This window comes from Psittacula echo (genome assembly GCF_963264785.1).
Source record: "Psittacula echo genome assembly, chromosome: 1".
Classification (NCBI taxonomy): domain Eukaryota; kingdom Metazoa; phylum Chordata; class Aves; order Psittaciformes; family Psittacidae; genus Psittacula; species Psittacula echo.
Window position 1 is genome coordinate 161,140,245 of NC_137735.1, and position 21,782 is coordinate 161,162,026.

Here is a 21,782-nt window from a genome sequence, read left to right on the forward strand (position 1 = left end):
AATCCGTGTGCAGTCTTGTTCATCTGTCCCTACCTCTGTCCCCAGCAGAACATGTTCAATGTCCTCCATGGGACAGCAGGCACATCCAGCCCTGTGGTGTCACACTGTGCTCATCCCAGGGAAGTGCAGCCTTAATCCAACTTGTCCCTCTTGCCCAGACGGCTACCAGGGAGCTGGTTTCACTGAGCAGCATGTGGGCTTGTACAGCATCACATTTAGCAGCCAGCTAAAGCCATCAGAAGACAAAATCACCTCAACCATGGAGAAGATGACTCCAGAAGGGGAGATGCTTGTTGACACTTCTCCCTCTGCTGATCAAGAAAGCCTAGAATATTTGACTAGAGACTAGCATGAGACTACAGCTCAGAGAGTTTGGCTACAGCCAAATAACACAATGCTCTGATTTCTTTTGTCTGATAATTAAAGCAGAGCATCTTCCCTGGGCAAACACTGGAGAACACCATGGAAGCAACAGAGCTGGGTGTGAGTTCATAAGGATCTGGGGCTTTAATAGAAGTTGCAGAAGTACAAGAACATTTTTAGATGGGGTTAGAAGATAAGAAAACAACAAACTCATCACAGCTTTGGTTATTTTGGCTTTAGAACTCAGGCAAATCAACAAATTACTTGATACCTGTTTTTCCAGTTTTTTATCCAGCTCCACAGTGATAATCCCAGATTAAGGCAGCCAGAATGTCTATGCTGCATTTAACTCATGACAACAAGCAGAGTGGTTTCCCCAGAGAACACAGCCTGTCTTCCACACCAGTGCCCCATCCCTGGCAGTGTTCAAGGCCAGGTTGGACACAGGGGCTTGGAGCAAGCTGCTCTAATGGAAGGTGTCCCTGTCCGTGGCAGGGGGTTGGAACTGGATGAGCTCTAAGGTTCCTTCCAACACAAACCACTCGGTGATGCTATGATTCCATGACAGCAGGATGAAAGCATTTTAGAAGTGATTCTGTACACACTCCAGTCAGCTGGAGAAAGAGAAATGGGGTTAAAACTGGTGCCTGCACAGGGGTGATGGCAGACAAAAGAAACAGCACCTGGAAATCTGCCTCAGTGTCAATCAGCATAACAATAAAGTCAAAGCCCTCCAGCCGGGAATCAAACCAGGACTTCAGCCTGCCCTGAAGGTCTTCTCCAGAAGTGCTGCTGAATGTTTGACTACACTGGCTCAATGGGTCTTTGGCTGCTGATCAGATTGGGAAGGAAGAGAAGGAAAGGAAAGAAAAGGCTCCCTTCAGCCAAGAACTGGAGATGCAGCTCTGTGAGGCATCAGGTCAGCCCCATGCTGCAAAAGAAAGACATACCTGCCAATAAACCAGCATTTCCAGGCACTGCAGCTCCCAAAGAACCACTCTCCTTACTTCCCAGCTCTTACCTCCCTTAGGAAAACATCATTTTCCACCAGGATTGCTTGGCTGTAGAGAAACCCATCCTGAGATGTAGAGTCCAAGTAGGAGCTCTGCAGCACCGAAACCGCTGTCTGCAATAGGGAACTCGACTCTTCCGACTCTGGATTCCAACCTGGATAAAGCAGCAAAATGCAGGTACAAATATTAACTCCAGGCATCCCTAGAGCAGCGTGAGGCTCAGCAGAGGCAACTGAGCATGACTCACAGCGCTCAGATCTCACTTAACAAGCCCAGAGCTCTACTGAGCAGATCTGGCTCCCCTCCAGCCATGCAAGCCCCAGGTTTTTGTCCGCAGGTTAAACTACCCTTCAGCAGGAGGAATTTCAGCTCCCAGTTTGCCAATGAGCCCTTTGCAACACAAAAAAACCTCCAAGAAATCAGTAGTAACTGCCAGAAGCAAAGCCTGGTGGTAAAGCCAAAAAGAACAGGGTTTTCTCTTGTGTTAAAGTTACTTAGATTCATTGTGTGCTCTTTTCATGTGACAGTTGATGTCTAAAATCTCAGTGCACACTCAGTTTCTTGGGCTTATCTGTTTGACTCTAAAGAGCTTCAGGTCTTGAGTGAATGTGGTTTTCAATGCCACAGGAACAAACCCTCAAAGCCTCCACAGGCAGAGCTTTCTCAAAGCCCAAACTCTCTCCAGACACTTCCAAACATCTCAGTAAAACCACTCCCAACAGCATCTCACCAAGAAGAGGTCCCAAAGCAGTTGACAAATGAAATATGGATGGAGAAACAAAGGAAAAAGCCATTCAGATGGTAAAATCCAAATAGTAAATGAAGTAGCCACTTAGAAACACAGGAAATCCTGGGCTCAGCCCCTGCTGCACATTTAAAAGCCTTTATTGCTATTCATCAGCTACGAGATTCAAAGTCTCAAGCTCTGTTTGCAATATGAACACATTGAGAAGGTTTATTTCTTCTGGCCCATAAGGCAATGATAGGCCAAGGGGAATGGCTTTAACCTGCCAGAGGGGAGACTGAGATGAGCTCTTAGGCAGAAGCTCTTCCCTGTGAGGGTGCTGAGGCGCTGGCACAGGGTGCCCAGAGAAGCTGTGGCTGCCCCATCCCTGGCAGTGTTCAAGGCCAGGTTGGACACAGGGGCTTGGAGCAACCTGCTCTAGTGGAAGGTGTCCCTGTCTGTGGCAGGGGGTTGGAGCTGGAGGAGCTTTAAAGGTCCCTTCCAATCCAAATCATTCTATGATTCTGTGTGATTCTGTGATTCTGTGATTCTATTTCCTTCACCAGCCTAAACAAGCCCAGGTCTGACTGCTCCCCATGTCCCCAAAGCACAGGACTGCAATGGGAGCTATTTAATTTCACAGCTACTGCTCCAAACCATCTCACTTTTCAGGGTGAGATGTTCTGCTCCTCCTGACAGCATCTTGCAGCTCTGCATCATCAAGTTTGGGGTCTTGGAACACGAGAAAGGCCACATCTAAATGTGTGAGCTGGGAGCCAGTTGTGTGTTTCCACACTGAATACATGAGACGCCAAGATGATAAAGAGAGATCATGAAGTTAAACCCCACTGGGCACGGAGCACATATTGAGGATATGAGGTGTTAAATCAGCAAAAGCATCAGATATTCACTATCTTTTTCATGGGTGAAAGCCTGGAAGCTCTTGGAAATGCAACAGAACCAGCAATTTTGCATGTGAAGATTCAACCATTTTTTGCTCCCTGCAAGTTCAGCTGCCGTGTACAAATGAAAGTCCAAATGGGGAAAAAACCCACCAAAGTTGCTGCAGTAATAGAGAAATACATGAGATAAATACTGATAGCAAGGGAGAAATCACAGTCACCTTTGCAGCTATTAACATCATTTGCCAATGCTGAAAGTATGAGGAAAGGCTGAGAGAGAGGTGGAACTCTTCAGCCTGGAGAGAAGGAGGCTCAGGGGAGACCTTTATCCCCATGCTCCAGTAGTTAAAGGTGGCTACAAAGAAGATGGAGACTCTCTTTTGACAAGGAATCACATGGAAAAGATGAGGGGTGATGGGCACAAGTTATTCCTAGGGAAAGTCCAACTGGACATAAGAGGAGAATTTCCACCATGAGAACAATCAGCCATTGGAATAATCTCCCCAGGGAAGTGGTGGATCCCCAACTAAGTTCCCAATGCTGGACACTGTTCACTGGGTGCTGCTGAGACATCTAGTCTAGGTCATGCTTTGCCAAGAAAGGTTGGACCAGATGATCCTTGAGGTCCCTTCCAACCTGGTATTCCATGATTCTATGACAAGGCTGATCTTCCCCTTGGGCCCTGGCTGTGTTGACATCATCCTCCAAGCCCTGTGTTCCTTGGAAAGCTGCTTCCTCCTTCCTCCTCCTTCCAGGCTTAAAGCCAACTCCTTTGGATTTTCCTCCCTGATTGCACCTGCAAACATCTCAGCATGGCCTGTTCTGTGCTCTGCAAAGCACTGGCTAAAGCCAGCAGACACACATAGCCCATATGCTCCACGGGAGTTACACATCTTTCCTGCCCTTTCCCATTCAGGGAATGCCCATCAGGAGGGCCAGCTGAGGCCAAGAGACATGTACTTCCCAAAACCAGGATCCTCTTTTGGCTCCTCCATTTTCATGTCACCTCTGGATGGCCTCACCATGCAAAGACTTCTAAAGTCAGGCCAGGAGGAAACCCCAGAGCTTTTGAACCACTTGTACAGGGAAAAGAGCTACTCTTCTTCCCAGCTTTCAGTTTTACCTTAAAGTTTCAGTACCACTTGCTGCAGACACCTGAATGCTGTCACATCTCCAAAACCCTGCAACCCAGTGTGATCAGTGCATACTGAACACAGCCACTGGTCACCCATGGGGCTTTCAATCTGTCCTCGACACTGCTGCTCCTACATGGTCCCTTCCTCACCTTGCTGCTCTTCAAGCAGGATTTCCCCCATTTTCCTGGCTTTAGTATGGAGTCCTAAGAGCAGGCATCACTGGCAGCATCACTTCTGGTACCACCACATCCCATTCCATACCAACAGTTCACGTACTGCCAGCTGAGACTCCATAAGATCATCGAATCATCCTCCCAGTTTCTCTGGCTCTGCTGAAGTCCATTTTCTCTCTTCTATTTCTAACCTCTCATTTTGCTGCTCTCACTCTTTAGTTTTTCTTTCTCATCATCTCTAGTGCACAGAAACTGTTATAGGAACTCTCTCTTTTAACTCTGAGTTATGAAACCCATGGTACCACATGCTTGAGCAGATATTACCTGCAAACTTCTAGCTACAGGCTGCTGATGGAGCAGCCACAAAGGCAACGCGGTAAACTCACAAAGGATGTTTCTTGAAGCAGGAGCCCTGAGACATCCTTGAGAAGCTCAGCCAAAACCTCCTTGATGGGTATAGCCAGAAGGACAAAGAAATTGAGACCATGAACTGACCTTCCAGGAGAGCAGGAGTTTGCAATAACTATCCTGGGAATTGATGTCCTGTACCCACTGATGTATTTACACCAGAAAGGTATAAAAAGTAGCTCCCTATCTACCCAAAATGAGCTTCTTTGCAAGAGCTTCCCTGTATGAGACCTCCTGGACTTGGAACATACATAGATTTGCTTTACTCTTGTAATACATATCTACCTGCTTTCCTAGTGGCAATTCTGTAGTGACTTGTAGCATATATTTATATATATATGTATATATTTAGTTTACTAATAGTAGTTTTCTAGTAATTTGTAATAAAGAAGGTCTCAGAAGTGTAGACTTGCACACCTTTGTGTATTGTAGAGTCCTGAAAACTCTATGGTCACAATCTACCCACTTGTGAGCTGGGCCACACACATAAGTTGTGACCACGACCACTACACCTTTACAACCCAACTTTTACAATGAATCCTGGCTCATCACTGCTGAAGCAGAGAGTCACTTTCTTCTTTCCATTTAAGCCCAAAACTGAGCTAAATTAAGCCAAAAATCACCATCTCCCACAAATTTGATGACCTTGAAGGTCTTTTCCACTCTCGTTGATTCTGGAGCAGGAACATGTCATGCTTGCAAAGTAACAACGTGTTAACCACAAGAGATGCTTCTGGCTGTTGTAAAGTATTTCCAGGTAATGACAGGAGGTAAATTTAGCTTACATTTACTCAACAGGAGTAGCCAGCAAGGAGGTGTAGCACAAACCACTCGCTGCTACCTGCTATTTGGTGTATTTGAAAACACATCACCCAAGGCAGACCCCAGAGATGACTCTGTGCTGCACAGCAGAGCTAATCCCACCATGGAATAGGTGTCTTGTGCCCACAGAGACCAGTCCAGGGCATGGGTACCATGGCATCAAAGCCACAAATTATTTTCCTGGGCATATTTGAGCCTCTCCAGATTTTCTTGTGGTTTAGTGTGGGTTCTTCAAAGCCTTTTGGTCTCAAAACACACTCTCCTGCACCAGACAAGTGCCTTGTTCCTGCCATTATCAGCAGCTTTTACAGCTTTGCTGCTTCCCAGAAACTTTTTCTTTCACTTTCTCACCTTTTCCCTTCCTGTTTCTTCCACTCAGAAACACAGAGAACTGTTCTAACCTTGTGCTTGTCAGGCTGCTGATGAGCAGAGCTGGCTGAACCTGGATGTGGTAATGGATCTGATCTAAACGGAGCATCAACAGAGCCAACACAGATGAGATATTACACGTACCAGAGGCGGATGTTGGGCAAAGGAAGGGCTACCAGGGCAGACTTGTGCTCATGGTCCAGCCAAAACAAGACCTCCAGTTTAAACTGGGCTGATGGACGCATTTGCAGAGATGAGGAGTTGTTGGTAAATGAAAGGGGAAAAGACCTCCCACTAGAGATGTAAAAGATGGTGCAGGTTCTACCATGGGATGTCTGGAGAGCTACTAACAAGAACTAGCATTTTCTGAAGGTGGCACCATGGGATGCTGCAGATGAGTTCAAAAAGCTTTATGGGGGTAAAAAAATAAGCTACTGAATGCAAAGATCCCGCCTCCTCCTCAGGAAGCCCCTGAGCCACAAACCTGCATGAGTTTTCAGAAGAAAGAGTGCTGAACCTTTGTTCATATGCTTTTCCTCACCTATTCCAGGTCACTCCTGGAGGTGATACCAGCCAAGGTGGATCTTTGGTCTTAGCTGGGACAGCCCATTAAATCAGCACCAGGTTTCACCCCTACTCCAGCACAGGTGGAGCCAGGCTGACAGCAGAAGACAATAGATACCCAATGCCACATTAGCATGACTATGGTAGGACCCATCTCTCACTCCATGAGGTGCTTTCATGGACAAGCCCAGCAGCTTAGTGAGTCAATCACCTTGCAACTGCTCCAGGGTGAAGCATTGGAACAGACCATTGATGGTCTTAAAGGTCTTTTCCTACCTCGTTGATTCTATGATTACAAAGGACCTCTCTGCAAGGGATGTTTCCTTGTGTGAGAGTGGTTGCCTCACATGGAGGTTCAAGAGCTCTCATAACTGTGGAACTATTTCCCTCAGAAGAACCAAGCATTCAAATTCCAAGGCAGAAGGGGAAGTTTTGGATGGCACATCTCCTTAACCTTTGCAATTAGCTGTTATAACCATGCTGATGGAGCTCCATTCAACTAAATTACTATCTTTAGCCTTAAACCTGGGAGTTCTGTCCCTGTTTGGGGTGTAGTGGTATCTTTTGCAGCCTCTTGGTTTGATGTATTTAAAACACTTCCATAGGGAGGCAAGGTGATTGCTGCTAAGCTGGAAAACTGGGATGCTGGAGTGTATCTTAAGTGACCTCTGGGATCAGGCAGCCTGGGAGTGCAGATATCCAGGCTGCAGGAGCTTTTGTAATGCTTCTCAACTCAGTATCAGACTGCCAGAATTCATTTAGATCACTTTTAGGGTCAGGCAATGCAGGGAACCCCTGGCACCCCCTCAGGAGAGCTACCAGAGGACAGGCAATCTCTACACAGGCAGCTCCAGCTGAACTCTGCCAACACAGAGGTAATCTCACAGCAACATCTGAAGGTGCCTGGTTGGTTGAGGAGCAAACATTATTGGTTTCCTTACAGGTAGAGAAGGTTTTGTTCCTACACTGTGTAAAAACACCCCTGTGTGTAAGAAATGTCAGTAAACCAGGTTGTTTCAACCTGTACCCCAAATTCCTATGCAGTCCCAGCAAGACCATACCTAGTTACATGGAGAACAGGGAGATGGGCTTGTGTAGCCTGAGGGGAAGAAGCACAGGAGATCCAACTGCAGCCCACAGCTCCCTGATGGAGAATTACAGGGATGATGGAGCCTCTCCTCTGTCACCAGCAGATGGAAAAACACCTGAAGGTGCAGCCTGGGAGGTTTGGATGGGACAAGAGGATGAACTTTCCTCCTTGGAAAGTGATGGAGATTTACGACAGGTCACAGAGGTGGGGGTCCCCAAAAGCCACAGATGCCCCGATCTGATGTTAGTGAAAAATCTACTCCCAGTACGAGTCCTACAGCAGAGAAACTTTCCAGATAACATCTCTTTGATTTCATAACCTCTCTCCTGTTACTTTCTGCTGCTCATGTAATTGAGGATGTGGCTATTATAGGTTGTCTCTCTTTAATTAATTGCAACGGCAGTTGTTGCTGCTGTTCATCTCAGAAGATGCTCCTCAAAAGTGCCATCCTGCTGCAGCTCCCTTCTTCTATCATCTTATACAGGTTGTCCCTGCTGTGAATTCACTGAGCTGCAGGTGTCTGCACTGACTCTTCCCAAATCCAGCACTGGTACTGCTAACTGAGAGCAGCCCTGAGGAGAAGGACTTGGGGGTGTTGGGTGAGGGTGTTGGGCTCCTCATGACCCAGCTTCAGTGTGTGCTGGGCTGCAACCCCAGAGCGTGAGCAGCAGCTCAGGGAGGGGATCCTGCCCCTCTCCTGTGCTCTGAGGAGCCCCTCCCTGCAGTCCTGATCCAGCTCTGGGGCAGCAGCACAAGAGGGACGTGGAGCTGTTGGAGCAAGTGCAGAGGAGGCCACGGAGATGCCGTGAGGGCTGGAGCAGCTCTGCTCTGGAGCCAGGCTGAGAGAGCTGGGCTGGGTCAGCCTGGAGAAGAGAAGGCTCCTGAAGGGGAGACCTCAGAGCAGCTCCAGTGCCTAAAGGGGCTACAGGAAACCTGGAGAGGTGCTTTGGACAAGGGTCTGTAGGGACAGGCCAAGGGGAATGGCTTTAACCTGCCAGAGGGGAGACTGAGATGAGCTCCTGGGCAGAAGCTCTTCCCTGTGAGGGTGCTGAGGCGCTGGCACAGGGTGCCCAGAGAAGCTGTGGCTGCCCCATCCCTGGCAGTGTTCAAGGCCAGGTTGGACACAGGGGCTTGGAGCAAGCTGCTCTAGTGGAAGCTGTCCCTGCCCATGGCAGGGGTTGGAACTGGATGAGCTTCAAGGTTTCTTTCAACTCAAACCGCTCTGTGACTGTATTTTAGAACTCAGAGAGCTAAAGATAACCCTTTCTTTGCAAAACCACCCAGTCAAGTGACTCTCCATGCTAGCACAGTAGCTGCAATGGCCTAAGACTATCAGACCTGACCTTGTGGGTGAGCTGCAGACCTGTGCAGAGCAAACTAAAACCCACTGATGACAGCTTTGCCTTTGTCAGGTTATGTTTTGAGGATTCCTAGTGCATAGGTCACAGATGCTACATTGAAACCCACATGTTGAAACCCCACTAACCACACAGCACCTGCACAGCCACATCTAGCCCTTCCAAGAAAGATCAGCCTGATGCCACGTGAGCTGCAGCTCATCTGCTGCATCCTGGAATGCCAAAAACTCAATGCTTGGGATGTCCTGGAGGTAAAGCCCATGCTACATTTATAAGAGCAACAGCAATAGTTCATGTGCTAAAAACAACCTCCCCAAGGCAGAGCTCCTTCATTTGGGAATAAAACCAACCTGTTGGCAGCTGGAGAAAGCAGCAAAACAGTTTCCTGCCTGAAATCCTGCAGCTGCATTCCTCCACACTGCTTACTTTCTCCTTTTGCCTTTAAGCAAGCCTGAAAACCTCTCAGACAGGGATACAGCATTCCTTAGGCATGGATTGCTGCACTGCTTCTGCTCTCACTACAGATGCTTTCCTCTCATCATCGACTTTATCTCCTCCACTCTCCTGTTCTGCTTGATACGGCAATAGAGCTCTAAGCACACTCTGTGGACCCTTTGGCTGTGGAAATAACCAAGACACACTCATTGCTTCAAATAAAAACAGAACCAGGTCCAAGTACTAAAATCCCCACGTACTGACTCCAAACAGCCCTTGGAACTAGCGGGTGGTTATCTCACCATCAAAACAAAACCCCAAACTAAACCCTAAAAGCCAAACTGTGCAAAACCCAGCACTTACCAAAAATGACAAGTATTTCATTTCCTTGTCTCAAAGTGATTCTAAGCAAGAATAATCAGTTGGTCACTCTGGCAGCTGCCAGAGTGGCCAGCGTATATATTTCATGTAATAAAACCAACCCGTTCCACCGAAGCTGTAATCCCACATGTGGTTTGGGTGGCTACAGTGACTTACACAAGCCTTCACACTGATTCTCCTCCTCTTCCCCTCGTGGCACAGCTGGGGCTGTGTACTGAAGAAACTCAGCAAACTACAGCAGAAAATACAGTAAAAGAGGCTATTTTTAATGCAGAAAGGTTCAGCAATGTGGATTGCTGCACAGCTCCACAAGGACTTGTACCAACACAGCTCCAAGTCGGGCGGGATGTGGATGTTGGGGTGGGTATTTGGGGATGGGGAACTTCAGCTAGCTCTGCTACCACTAAACCCACCAGCTTTAAGAGGAATACTAAAACCAGGCCAAACTATGTACACCCAGTTTCAGCTGGGTCATACAGACTCTGGTCTAGGCAGGTACTGACACTTCTTATCAGAGCAGAGACGGGGAAAGGACCATGTAGGAGTAGCAGTGTCGAAGACAGATTGAAAGCCTCATGGATGACTGATCTGCTGCCTGATCCCAGAGGTCACTTAAAATATACTCCAGCATCCCGGTTTTCCAGCTTGGCAGCAATCACCTTGTCTTCCTATGGAAGTGTTTTAAATACAGCAAACCGAGTGGCTGCAAAAGATACCACCACACCCCAAACAGGAACAGAACTCCCAGGTTTAAGGCTAACGGAGCTCCATCACCGTGGTTATAACAGCTAATTGCAAAGGTTAAGGAGCAGAGAGGGAATTCTCTGATAAAACGAGTTTGTGATTGGAAAGCAGCAATCTCTGTGAAATCAGACATTTCTGACAATAAACCATGTCTAACAAATCACTCCAAGTGCACACCAGTGGTTTCCAGACTCACCCACAGGACAGCTAATGCCAGTAGAGTCCCGTAGTTGTTTCTTTACCCATACCAGTCTCTTACAAGCACTGTTATCCACTAAGATACATCCACTTTGACCAAACCCTTGGGGCAAAACCATGTGCTTAACATTCCAAATCCCCCTAGAGCACAGCGTCACCCAGCACCCACAATGAGCACCAAATCACCACACGACTGATCCTTCTGGGCTAGACAGGCTTTCCTGCCCATTCTCTTTTAAGCCCCTCTGTTCCCTGCAGTAAGGAACATGGTTTACAACTATTTTTGTGCCATCCACTCTCTTGCTTGCTTCATCTGTCCCAGATTATCCTCCCGTAAGAAGTGCAGACCTGCAGCTTGGCAAGCGCTGCTCTTATGGACAATCTGGGAGCAGAACACAACAGGACCAAGACATAAAATTCCACCACCCCCCGTCTCTTATAAGGCAAATCTCCAGCCCTGCATCTCAGCGCAGTTACTCCAACCGGGAAGCAGAAGCTTTCCAGCCTTCACCTCCCCATGCCAGCCGCAGCACATCCCATCTGCTTGCATTTCCACGTCCTGCTCCTGAAGGGCACTTGCATTGACCAGCACGGCTCCCAGAGGACAGACTGAACGCATGCACAGCCACAAACACCACGGCTCTCCCAGCTGGAATTGATATAGGGAAAACCTGCTCTATAACTCTCTCTCAGAGTTGTAGAGTGTGAGTCCGTGCTTCACAACCACCTTCTGGCGCAAATGGGAGCTTGGAAAAGCCAACGTGTCCCCTGTGAGCCAATCGGAACGAAACACAAGAGCTGTTTCTACGTGTCCTAAGGCACCAAGGGGCTCGGGAATGGTGCCTCCAAACCAGTGCCTACGAGGAGCGGGCACCCCCATCCAGCAATGAGGCGGAGAGCGGGGGAAAACCGGCTCGGCCTCTCCTCCTTACACCAAGGGTGTCACGGAGCCGCCCGCCCTCCCCACGTCGCGCTTACCGGCCCCGCCGCCCCGCCGGTCGCCCATGGCTCGCTCCTCGCCGCTCACCCGCCGCCCCGGCCCCCTCAGGCCTCCCGCATGCCGCCCCGCCCGGCCCTCGGCGCGGCTCCGCTCCCGGCGGGTACCCCGGGAGGGCGCGGCGCTATCGGGCCGGGCGGGAGCGCTGCGGGCTGAGGCGATGCGCAGCGGGACCGGTGCCGGCCGCCGCCATCCGCCGGCCCCAGGAAGTGAATCCGCAGCCGCCGAGGAGGCAGGGCCGCGGCCGGGGGAAAAAAACAGAAAGTGAAAACTGACCCGGAAAGAGAGCGCGGGGCGGCCGCGGCTTCCTCTTCCCTCTTCCGGCTGCTTTCCTCTTCCCGCCGGTCACCGCGGGCCTTAAGCGACCTTTCCCTCGTCCCCTCAAGTCTTCACCTCCTGCCCTGGGCTCCTTCCTTCACCTTGGGCCTGCCCCCTCAGTCCCCTCCGTGCCTTGTTTTGGACCTTCTCTCAGTCCCGCAACCGCTTCCTTCATCCCCTCACGTTATGGCCAGGGCTCCTTCCCTCACCTTGGTCCTTTCCCCTTAGTGCCTTCTCTCAGTCTACCCTCAAGCCTTTTGCTGATCCCCTCAGCCCCTTCCTTTGGCTCTTCTGTCAGCCCCTTCCTTCACAGCTTTCTCCCATCTTTATCACTTCTGCCCCCTTCCCTCGTGTCCTCTTTATGTCACCCCTCACATCATGCCCTGGGTCCCTCACCTCAGTCCTTCCCCCTCAGTGTCTTCCATCAGCCCCTTGTTTTGGACCTTCCATCAGTCCCCCTGCACCCTCTTCCCTGTCTCACTAAATCCATTCCTCTGGCTTTTCCCTCAGTGTCTTCTGTCATGGCCTTCTCCATCCTTTCTTTAGCCCTTCTGCCCCCTTCCCTCATCTTCTCATCCCCTTTCCATAGCCCTTACCTCAGTGCCTCCCTTCATTCCTCATCCTCATCCCTGTCCGCTTGCCCCTTCAGGGCTGAGGTACCTCTGGTGCCCCTCATGGGGTGGTTCCAGGCCCCTTCATAGCAGCAGCCCCATGCAATGGGGTTGCTCCATCACTCCTGTTAAACAGGATTTTCTCCAGGGTCTTACAAAGTCCCTGGTGTTCCACACAGATAGCCTGGGATTTGTGCTGGAAACATGGAAGTGTTTGCTCCAGGAATGGAGAGGGGATGTTGAAGCAAAAAGAGGAGATAAATAACCCGGTTTCCCTCCACTACCTGGAATCTGTCTGGATCCGCCCTCAAGGAGGCAGTTTGGCACTTCAGGAGTTGCATGTAAACCACTAGAGCAGCTTGCTCCAAGCCCCTGTGTCCAACCTGGCCTTGAACACTGCCAAGGATGGGGCAGCCACAGCTTCTCTGGGCACCCTGTGCCAGCGCCTCAGCACCCTCACAGTTAAGAACTTCTGCCTTATCTCCAACCTGAACTTCCCCTGTTTCAGTTTGAACCCATCACCCCTTGTCCTGTCACTACAAACCTTGATAAAAAGTCTCTCTCCATCCTTCTGACAATCTCCCTTTATATATTGAACATACTTATTGATTAGATTGCAGCTTTCTAGCTGCACAATGGCTTCCATCTCCTCCCTGTTACCAATGCTGTGTGCATTGGTATAGAGGCACTTCAGGTGGGCTGTCAACCTCAATACCCTTTTAGATGTGCCCTAATTCCTCTGAGGCATTTCACTGGTGTTCCCTTGCTGGTTCCTAATGCATCAACAGCCCCTGGCTCTTCTCCATTGCTCAAAGCTCCATCACCTTCTCCACTAAGTCTAAAGCTCCCATTTGATCAAGTGAATCCTATAGTTTGTCTCCTCCTTCCTAAACCACTTCCTCTGATGGGAGGATAGAGGAGAACATCACCTGTGCTCCAGACCCTTTTAATGTTGATCCAAGGGACATAACAGTGATAGGAAAATGGGTAATGGCTTTGAACTGAAAGAGAGGAGACTGAGATGAGCTCTTAGGCAGAAGTTCTTCCCTGTGAGGGTGCTGAGGCGCTGGCACAGGGTGCCCAGAGAAGCTGTGGCTGCCCCATCCCTGGCAGTGTTCAAGGCCAGGTTGGACACAGGGGCTTGGAGCAACCTGCTCTAGTGGAAGGTGTCCCTGCCTGTGGCAGGGGGCTGGAACTGGATGAGCTTTAAGGTCCTTTCCAACCCAAACCAACTTGTAATTGTATGATACAGTCTCTGTTGGTGGTTCTGAGTTGCCGCCTTGTGATATTGTTGGACCCTACATGGAACAGTAAGAATGGATGATAATGTTTTGGGTTCAACAGGCTCAGGAGCTTCTCGGGGATGTTGTGAATGCAGCGAACAATCAGTATTGCAACAGATGTTGGAGCAGGGAACAGGGTGATCTGGGCTTGCCCAATCTGTTACGCAAGAGGTTGTATGAACACAGTGTGCTGAATGATGGGTCAACAGTTGTGTGGCATGACTGCACGTGCATCTGTGCCAGGCAATGAGTCCGGTGGGTGCTTGGAGTGGGATTTCAGGTACTTTTACCTATGAGATCCATGGTGCTCTGTCCACACATGGACACACTGCACAGTCACCCAGCTGAGCAAATAAATTCATGCAAAAGCTGATTCCCAATCCTTACTAGTGTTGCACAGCCCATTTGGGTGTCTCTGTGTTCATCTCCACACTGCACAGGCTGTAGGTTAGCACTGCTGACCTCGTTGGGTGTATTAACAGATGCTGGATAGTCAAGCCTTAGCAGGAAAGACTGGCAAACAGAGGGAAAAAGGAGAAAGACCAACAAGACGACAGTGTGACAACTCACTTATAAGTCACTTATTACCCAAAGCAGCACTGCAAGTCAGTAACATGCTGTTACAGATATTTCACCCATGCTAAGCAGAGAGTGCAAAGTGCTGCTACCCAGTGAAAGAGTGATTTTTCTGGTGTCCTACAGTCAGCAAGGGCACTATTGATAGCCTCATGCCCTGACCACATAGCAATGTATCTCCAGTTTGCCACATCCACTGTTTTTTGTAGCACCTGCTGACATCAAAGGCTGGAATTCTTGCTGGTGTTGCTGGTCCTGAACACAACAAGACTAGGAGTAAGGAAACAGGCTTTCTGTGTCTCCATGGCATAGCACTCATGTGAGGTGAGACAGAAATATCTAGGCAGGGTCAGTGTCCTCGGTTGCCCTGTGAGAGCATGTAAGGTGAACAGCTCTGTGTAACCCCGTGCCTTGACCCTGGAGATATGAGAAGGGCTTTGAGCTTCTGCTATGTCCATAGGGAAGAGCATATCTGCAGTCAGAGCACCCAGGTTTCCACCTACAGCTTGACCATTCAGCCACCAGCACAATGAAACATGAGTGGTTTAGTATTAGGAATTGCTTCTGATGAGAAAACAAAGGATATCTGCTGAGAGCTCCCTCTCAATGATCTACTCCCCTTTCATCTATTAGAAAAACAAGGAATTTGAGGGAATTTTGGCACTGTTTTGCCAGGGAGGGTAACTGAAGCCTCTGGAGGTCAAACCATTTCTAATTGGAGTTTCTGGGTTGAGGCAATCCCAAGCACAATTACAGAGAATGGATTTGGAGCAGCTCTGAGGAGGAAGACTTGGAGGTCTTGGGTAGGGAGAAGCTCCCCATGACCCTTTGGGTAAGAGTCTGTAGGGACAGGCCAAGGGGAATGGCTTTAACCTGCCAGAGGGGAGACTGAGATGAGCTCTTAGGCAGAAGCTCTTCCCTGTGAGGGTGCTGAGGCGCTGGCACAGGGTGCCCAGAGAAGCTGTGGCTGCCCCATCTCTGGCAGTGTTCAAGGCCAGGTTGGACACAGGGGCTTGGAGCAACCTGCTCTAGTGGAAGGTGTCCCTGCCCATGGCAGGGGTTGGAACTGGATGAGCTTTAAGGTCCCTTCCAACCCAAATGAGTCTGGGATTCTATGATGATTCTATGTCACTGTCTGGTGTCTCATGCCTTTCTGGGTGGTGACACATGAGGTTTGTGCAAGAGGAGAGCCCATGATCTAACTGTGGTGGGGAACCAGTTCCCGGCAATACTCTATTCTGGCTTCTTTGAAAGAATGACTCATGGAGTTCTGGCATGCTCACAACCCACTACTTCTAAAATAAAGAAGTAGTCATGTGAAGATCTGTTTCCTCTTCTATTCACAAAAAAGATGAATGGTGCAGATGCTGTCAGTCACCCTGTGAAAGACAATAGTTGCAATGAAATGAGTCAACTGGGAGGTGGAAGCAGCAGTCCCTGATAAGGGCAGTATCCTCCTGCTGAAAGACACCACATAACATAAAGCAAATAATTAGCTTTGAGACCATTATTGACTCTGTGGGGCAGCATCAGGAGTCCCAGCTCCTGTGTGTACAAACACAGCCTGCAGTTGTGGGGTGGCATGGGACCTGCAGGCTCCTCCACTTCTGCCATGTGTGAATCATGGGACAGCAGATGACATTGAGATATGTGGAAACACTGAGTTTCTCCTTGGTTTTCTCTTATTTCCTTATACTACGTGGCATGAGAAATTGGTTTGGTTTTCGCTTGGTGTCATAGAATCATAGAATGGTTTGGGCTGGAAAGGACCTTGAGATTATCCTGTTCCAACCCCCTGCCATGGACAGGGACACCTTCCACTAGACCAGGTTGCTCCAAGCCCCATCCAGCCTGGCCTTGAAAGGGAACAAGTGTCCTAAGGAAACAAGGCTTGAGGCTGTGCTATTTCTGTCTGTATCTTCCATTAACTTTTGGAGCCATTAGCCAGTTTCAACCCAATTTGACAGCAAGGTGGTGGTTTCATATACTGGTTTCTTCCATTTTCTAGGAAAGTAGTGATCTGCAGCCCCTGATGTTCCTCTGCTGCGGAGACTTTGGACATGCCCGGAGGAGAGAGGGGCAACTGCAGAAACTGAGAGGAACCACGGGGAAGTGGCTACACCAGGGAGAAGGGGTGAGATGGGCTTCTGTTGCAATGGTTCTATTTCAAGATGAAGTTTCCCTTCCCAGGCAGTGCTTTCAGGGATGAAGCAAAGCAGGACCAGAAGCTGCCTGGTTTTGAGCAGAAATGAGCCTAAACCAGAAGTCTCCCTCGATGCAGCGTCACCAGGCCAAGCTGCAAGGTCAGATAAGCCCCAGCATCTGTTGTTAGAGGAACTTGTGCTGTGGTAAGATATCAAGTTCAGAGCCATTTGCCTTAGGAAGTGTTGGTTCAGGCCCTTAACTGAAAGAGAAAGTGGAGAAGGAGAACTTGTGGACTTGTTCGACCTCTTCAGTATCCCATTATGTTTGCTCATTCCTGCTGGTGTGCCCATTAAAACTGCAGAGCTCATTTCAAAGCTGGCATGTTCAGGCTATGAGAAGTGTAGGAAAAGACTTCTGGGCACCTGGGAGGGGTGGGAGGGGTGGGACCAGGCAGCTAGCTCAGAAATGGATGCTCCACGAGGTCTGAGCCCTTCTGTTTTAATCCTGGTGGACAGAAAGAGGTTTGTTCCCACTCACTTCTGCTCTAGTCTATTGTCTGTAAAGGAGTGTTAAAACAAACTGCAAGGAGAAGCATGAAATGGAAAGTCAGGAACTAGTTGACACAAAGTCTACTTTATTCCACAATGCTGTCAAGATATTCTTCAACCCCCTTAAAGCTGACTTGCTCCATCCTTCACTGAAGCAAAGCTCCCATAATCTCTTTGGGATCTTGCAGCAAGATAAGCACATTTTGCCCAAGACCTTTAATTTTGTCATATCTTTCCATAATAGGGGAAAGTCTTCAAAAAGACCACAGCAATGCGATCTCTAGCTCTACATAGACACAGGAGCCTCAAGCACGATGGTATGTGTGTGTGGTTTCTCTGAGAATGAGTGTAACATTTACCACGTGCTTTCCATATCTGAAGGTGACAGCCAAGTTGAGATTAAATGTGAAGGATTGTTCCTCCCAGAGAAATGGCTGGTTGAGTCTTCTCCCTCCAAATCTTCCTTCTTATCTTCCCAGCACATTTTCAAAGCTTACTGATCTGTCAGGAGTCTTTTGTCTCTTTGAGGAAATCCCACATAACTCTCCACAACATGCTCACTGGTGACATGCTTCTTCCTGTGTTTGCTGGAAAATGTGTTGTATTTTCATTGCCATTGAACTATGGTATTAGCTCACAGTTTACTCATAGAATCGTAGAATCAACTGGGTTGGAAAAGACTTTAAGACCATCAGGTCCAACCTTTACCCCATCACTGCCAAGGCTGCCCCTACACGGATCCTCAGCTACACAGTGTGTGAACACTGGCAGGGACGGTGACTCCAGCCCTGCCCTGGGCAGCCTGTTACAGTGCCTGAGCACCCTTTGGGGAAGGAATTGTTGCTCATCTCCATCTAAACCTGCCCTGGTGCAGCTTGAGGCCGTTTCCTCTTGTCCCATCCCTTGTTCCTTGGGAGCAGACTCCCATTCCTCCTGGCTCCATCCTCCTGTCAGGCAGTTGTAGGGAGCAATAAGGTCCCCCCTGAGCCTTCTCTTCTCCAGACTGAACCCCCCAGGTCCCTCAGCCATTCCTCATGCAGTGTACCCCTCCCACAGTAAAGCACATTTGAGCTCTTCAGTTTCTACTTTGATTTATTCATGTGTTTGGTTTTTTGGGGGGCTATTTTGGCATCTTGCGTCTTCCTAAGAAACCAACTTATTGTTGCAGTTGTGATGACAAACACTCAAATAGCTCCAGCCGCATTGTGGAATCGAAACCAGAGCTGTTAAACCAACCAACCAACCTCTACAAAAGCCTCTGACAAACCCCAGCTTGTCTTACGATGGTTTCACAAGGGTTTAAAACCACACACTGCACAGGCAGCTACGGGGTCCATCAGGAAATGAGTCAAAGATGACAAGAAAGTGACAAAGTGCAGATGAACATTTTCAGTGGTGAGCAAGTGATTTTGTTTTTCCAAGTCGTGTTCCCCCCATTTTAAAAATATAATTATTGAGGTATTTATTAAAAATTATTATTTCTCTTGCTTATCCTGTATTTTTTGCAACATCAACCTGTCAATCTCTAAAGAGAGAGTCTAAACATTACTTACTACTCCTTACCAGGCAGAGGACTGGAGCCAGGAGATCCAAGCTCTTTCTACAACCAAACTGTTACTGTTCGATCGTGGCGAAATGCGACTATGTTCAAGACTGTGCAGATCTGCTGGACAGAGTATCTTTTTCTTCTCTTGCAGTAATCAGTCCTGTAGTAATTAAGCAGAGAGAGCATTTGGAATCATTGTTATCTTCAGAGCTGATATTGGTTTGTGAGAGGCTGGAGTTGGTCCTACCACTCTTATTTCAGCCTATCTGCAGGTGCAGGCAAGTGACCCTGTTCAGCTAAGTGATATTTACAGTGGAGTATTTCCTCCTAGATAATAATTTAGTATCCATGATCCTCCTCCAAACCCACTTCTTTCCCCCTTTGTGCTATTTCCAACCTCTAATGCTATTTCCTTCCATGTAATCCTGCATTCTCCCTGGACAAGAGCCAGATGAAGATGAAGGGGTGCTGGCTGGTCTCAGAGAAGAAAAGTTTCTCCTGCTATGAGCTACATCAGCCCATTCAGTGATGCTTAAACTCCTCCATAAGGTGGAGTTCATGGATGTTAAATCATCGATACCCATATTTTACAGAGGAGAAAGCTTAGGCAGTGAGTGCTTTGCTGGAAGCTGGACAAGGAATTTGTGAAGTATCAAATTGTTCTTACCCTTTTGCTTTGAGCTGTTGTGTATATAGGGATATGCTTTGAAATAGGAACACTTCCTCATGATCTTATCAAATTGAAGCAGAAACTGCATTTCTCTTTATATTATGGCCTGTATCCTATTTTCATTATCTACAGCTGATTAACCCCAGCACTGTCTGAACAGCAGCTGACATATTCATGTCCACAGAGTATTTCCATCTCTACCTGGCGCTACCAGCTATTCTGCACTAAGCAGATGAATTATTCAGTTTTAAATCCATCCCTGGACCCATCTTGGGGCAAGAAGTGAGAGAATTTATGGTTTTCCAAGATCACTTCCAGCCCTGTTGTCTGTGTTTCTGTTAATGGTGCTGGCACAAAGGTCTTTGCATCTTTAAACTGGGAATGGAAACCCTGAAAATGTAAAACCAATTACACATCTACCTCATCCAGCCTTTGAGGCTGCCATGAATGGCTGCAGTGTATGGACATAGAGTATAATCATAGAATCATAGAATGGTTTGAGTTGGAAGGGACCTTAAAGCTCATCCAGTTCCAACCCCCTGCCACGGGCAGGGACACCTTCCACTAGAGCAGCTTGCTCCAAGCCCCTGTGTCCAACCTGGCCTTGAACACTGCCAGGGATGGGGCAGCCGCAGCTTCTCTGGGCACCCTGTGCCAGCGCCTCAGCACCCTCACAGGGAAGAGCTTCTGCCTTATCTCCAACCTGAAGTTCCCCTGTTTCAGTTTGAACCCATCACCCCTTCTATCACTACAGTCCCTGATGAAGAGCCCCTCTCCAGCATCCTTGTAGCCCCCTTCAGATGCTGGAAGCTGCTCTGAGGTCTCCATGCAGCTTCTCTTCCCTAGGCTGAACAGGCCCAATGTTCTCAGCCTGTCTTCATACAGGAGCTTCTCCAGCCCCTGATCATCCTCGTGGCCTCCTCTGGACTTGCTCCAGCAGCTCCATGTCCGTCTGATGTTGAGGACCCCAGAACTGCACACAGCGCTTCAAGTGGGGTCTCACGAGCAATAATATCTTGTGTTATAATAGCAACTTATATTTGGAGAGACCCATCGTGGGCTCAGTTGACAGTGTGCAGCAATTTTACTTCTTACCAAGTGAGTACAAGACACACTTGATTTTCTTACTACCTGAAAGTGGCAGCAGCTCTGTGCTGACCAGAAGTTTCCCACTGGAGTGATTTAATCTCATCCTCCTGCAAAGGAAAATTGTTTTTCTTCGAACTTATTATTTTCAAGAGGAAAATGTCCACTGCTGGAAAGCATTGAAAGGAATCTGTTTCGTGGTGTGGATAAAAGGGGAAGAAGGTGTTCTTCAGCTGCCTGCATATCCTAAAGCACAGCTCCCAACCGCCTGAGGAGGGCACAAACAAATGCAAAGCAGGAGGGCAAAATGAAACCCATGAATTGCAAATGTGTGGCAGGATCGTGAAGTGAAGGAATCCTGCAGGATCTCTCCTTGGGGAGGAGCATCTCTCCTTGCAGAGACTGGGGTGAAGGGGATTGCTCTGTCTCTGGTTTTAATCCGTATCTTCTGTCTCCTTGCTCTCTGAGAGGTCAGGAAAAGCAGAGTCAAGTTGTGTTTCTCCAACCAGCACCCACTTTTAACTCCTTGCCCCACAGGTCTGGTTTCACTTCGGGTGAAGTGCTTTGCTCTGCTAAGGCAAATCAAGCATGCAGGCACCAAGGCCCATTAGAAATACTCATAAATAACAGCTTCCTAAATAATCCATTGGGAATTGGGATAGTAAATGCTTTGTATTCCTGGATGCGATGGGTTCCTTCTCCTACATCTCTAATGCAAAGATTGGTAACACAGAGATGGAGGAGGAGGGGAAGGTGGAAGACGATGTCTGTGTTTTAGTTGGCTCTTCCCACTCCCCACACACACCAGTGTCCCCAGTGACACCAGTGCCCCTGCACCAGTGCTCCCAGTACCCCCTGCCCACACACACCAGTACCCCCAGTGCCCCAAACCAGTGTCCCACTCCCCACTCCCCACATAAACCAGTACCCCCAGCACCACCTGTATCCCCCCACCAGTGTCCCCAGTACCCCCTCCCTACATACATCAATTCCCCCAGTGCCCCCAGTACTCCAGAACCAGTGCTTCCAGCACCCCTCCCCACATACACCAGTACCCCCAGTATCCCCAGCACCACCAGTACCCCTCCAGCAGCGCTGCCACTGCCCTCAGTGCTCCTGCACCAGTGCTTCCAGAACCCTCTCCTCACACACACCAGTGCCCCCAGTGCCCCTGCAACAGTGCCACCAGTAGCCCTCCCCACATACACCAGTACCACCAGTACCCTCAAGTGCCCTCGTGCCAGTGCTGCCAGTAGCCCCAGAAACCCCAGTGCCCTGCACCAGTGCACCCAGTACCCCCTGCCCACACACACCAGGGCCCC

The 21,782-nt window shown here is 48.9% G+C and overlaps 1 protein-coding gene and 1 long non-coding RNA gene across 3 annotated transcripts in view; both read right to left on the reverse strand.

The window, feature by feature from the left end:
• TASOR2 (transcription activation suppressor family member 2) overlaps positions 1-11,846 on the reverse strand; it is a 43,923-nt gene extending 32,077 nt beyond the window's left edge. For both annotated transcript variants that reach the window (XM_080621918.1, XM_080621917.1), the window contains exons 1-2: positions 11,659-11,846; positions 1,385-1,530 (exon numbers count right to left, since the gene is read on the reverse strand). In XM_080621918.1, coding sequence (XP_080478044.1) covers positions 1,385-1,530; positions 11,659-11,686 — 174 coding nt within the window. In that variant the 5' untranslated portion in view covers positions 11,687-11,846. The remainder of the gene's footprint in view (positions 1-1,384; positions 1,531-11,658) is intronic.
• Positions 11,847-17,232: 5,386 nt separating this feature from the next.
• Positions 17,233-21,311, reverse strand: LOC308227897. Its single transcript, XR_013958148.1, has 3 exons — positions 20,506-21,311; positions 18,722-18,864; positions 17,233-17,745 (listed from the first exon to the last, which is right to left on the reverse strand). It is a non-coding gene; the product is annotated as an uncharacterized lncRNA (long non-coding RNA).
• Between the last annotated feature and the right edge of the window lie 471 nt (positions 21,312-21,782).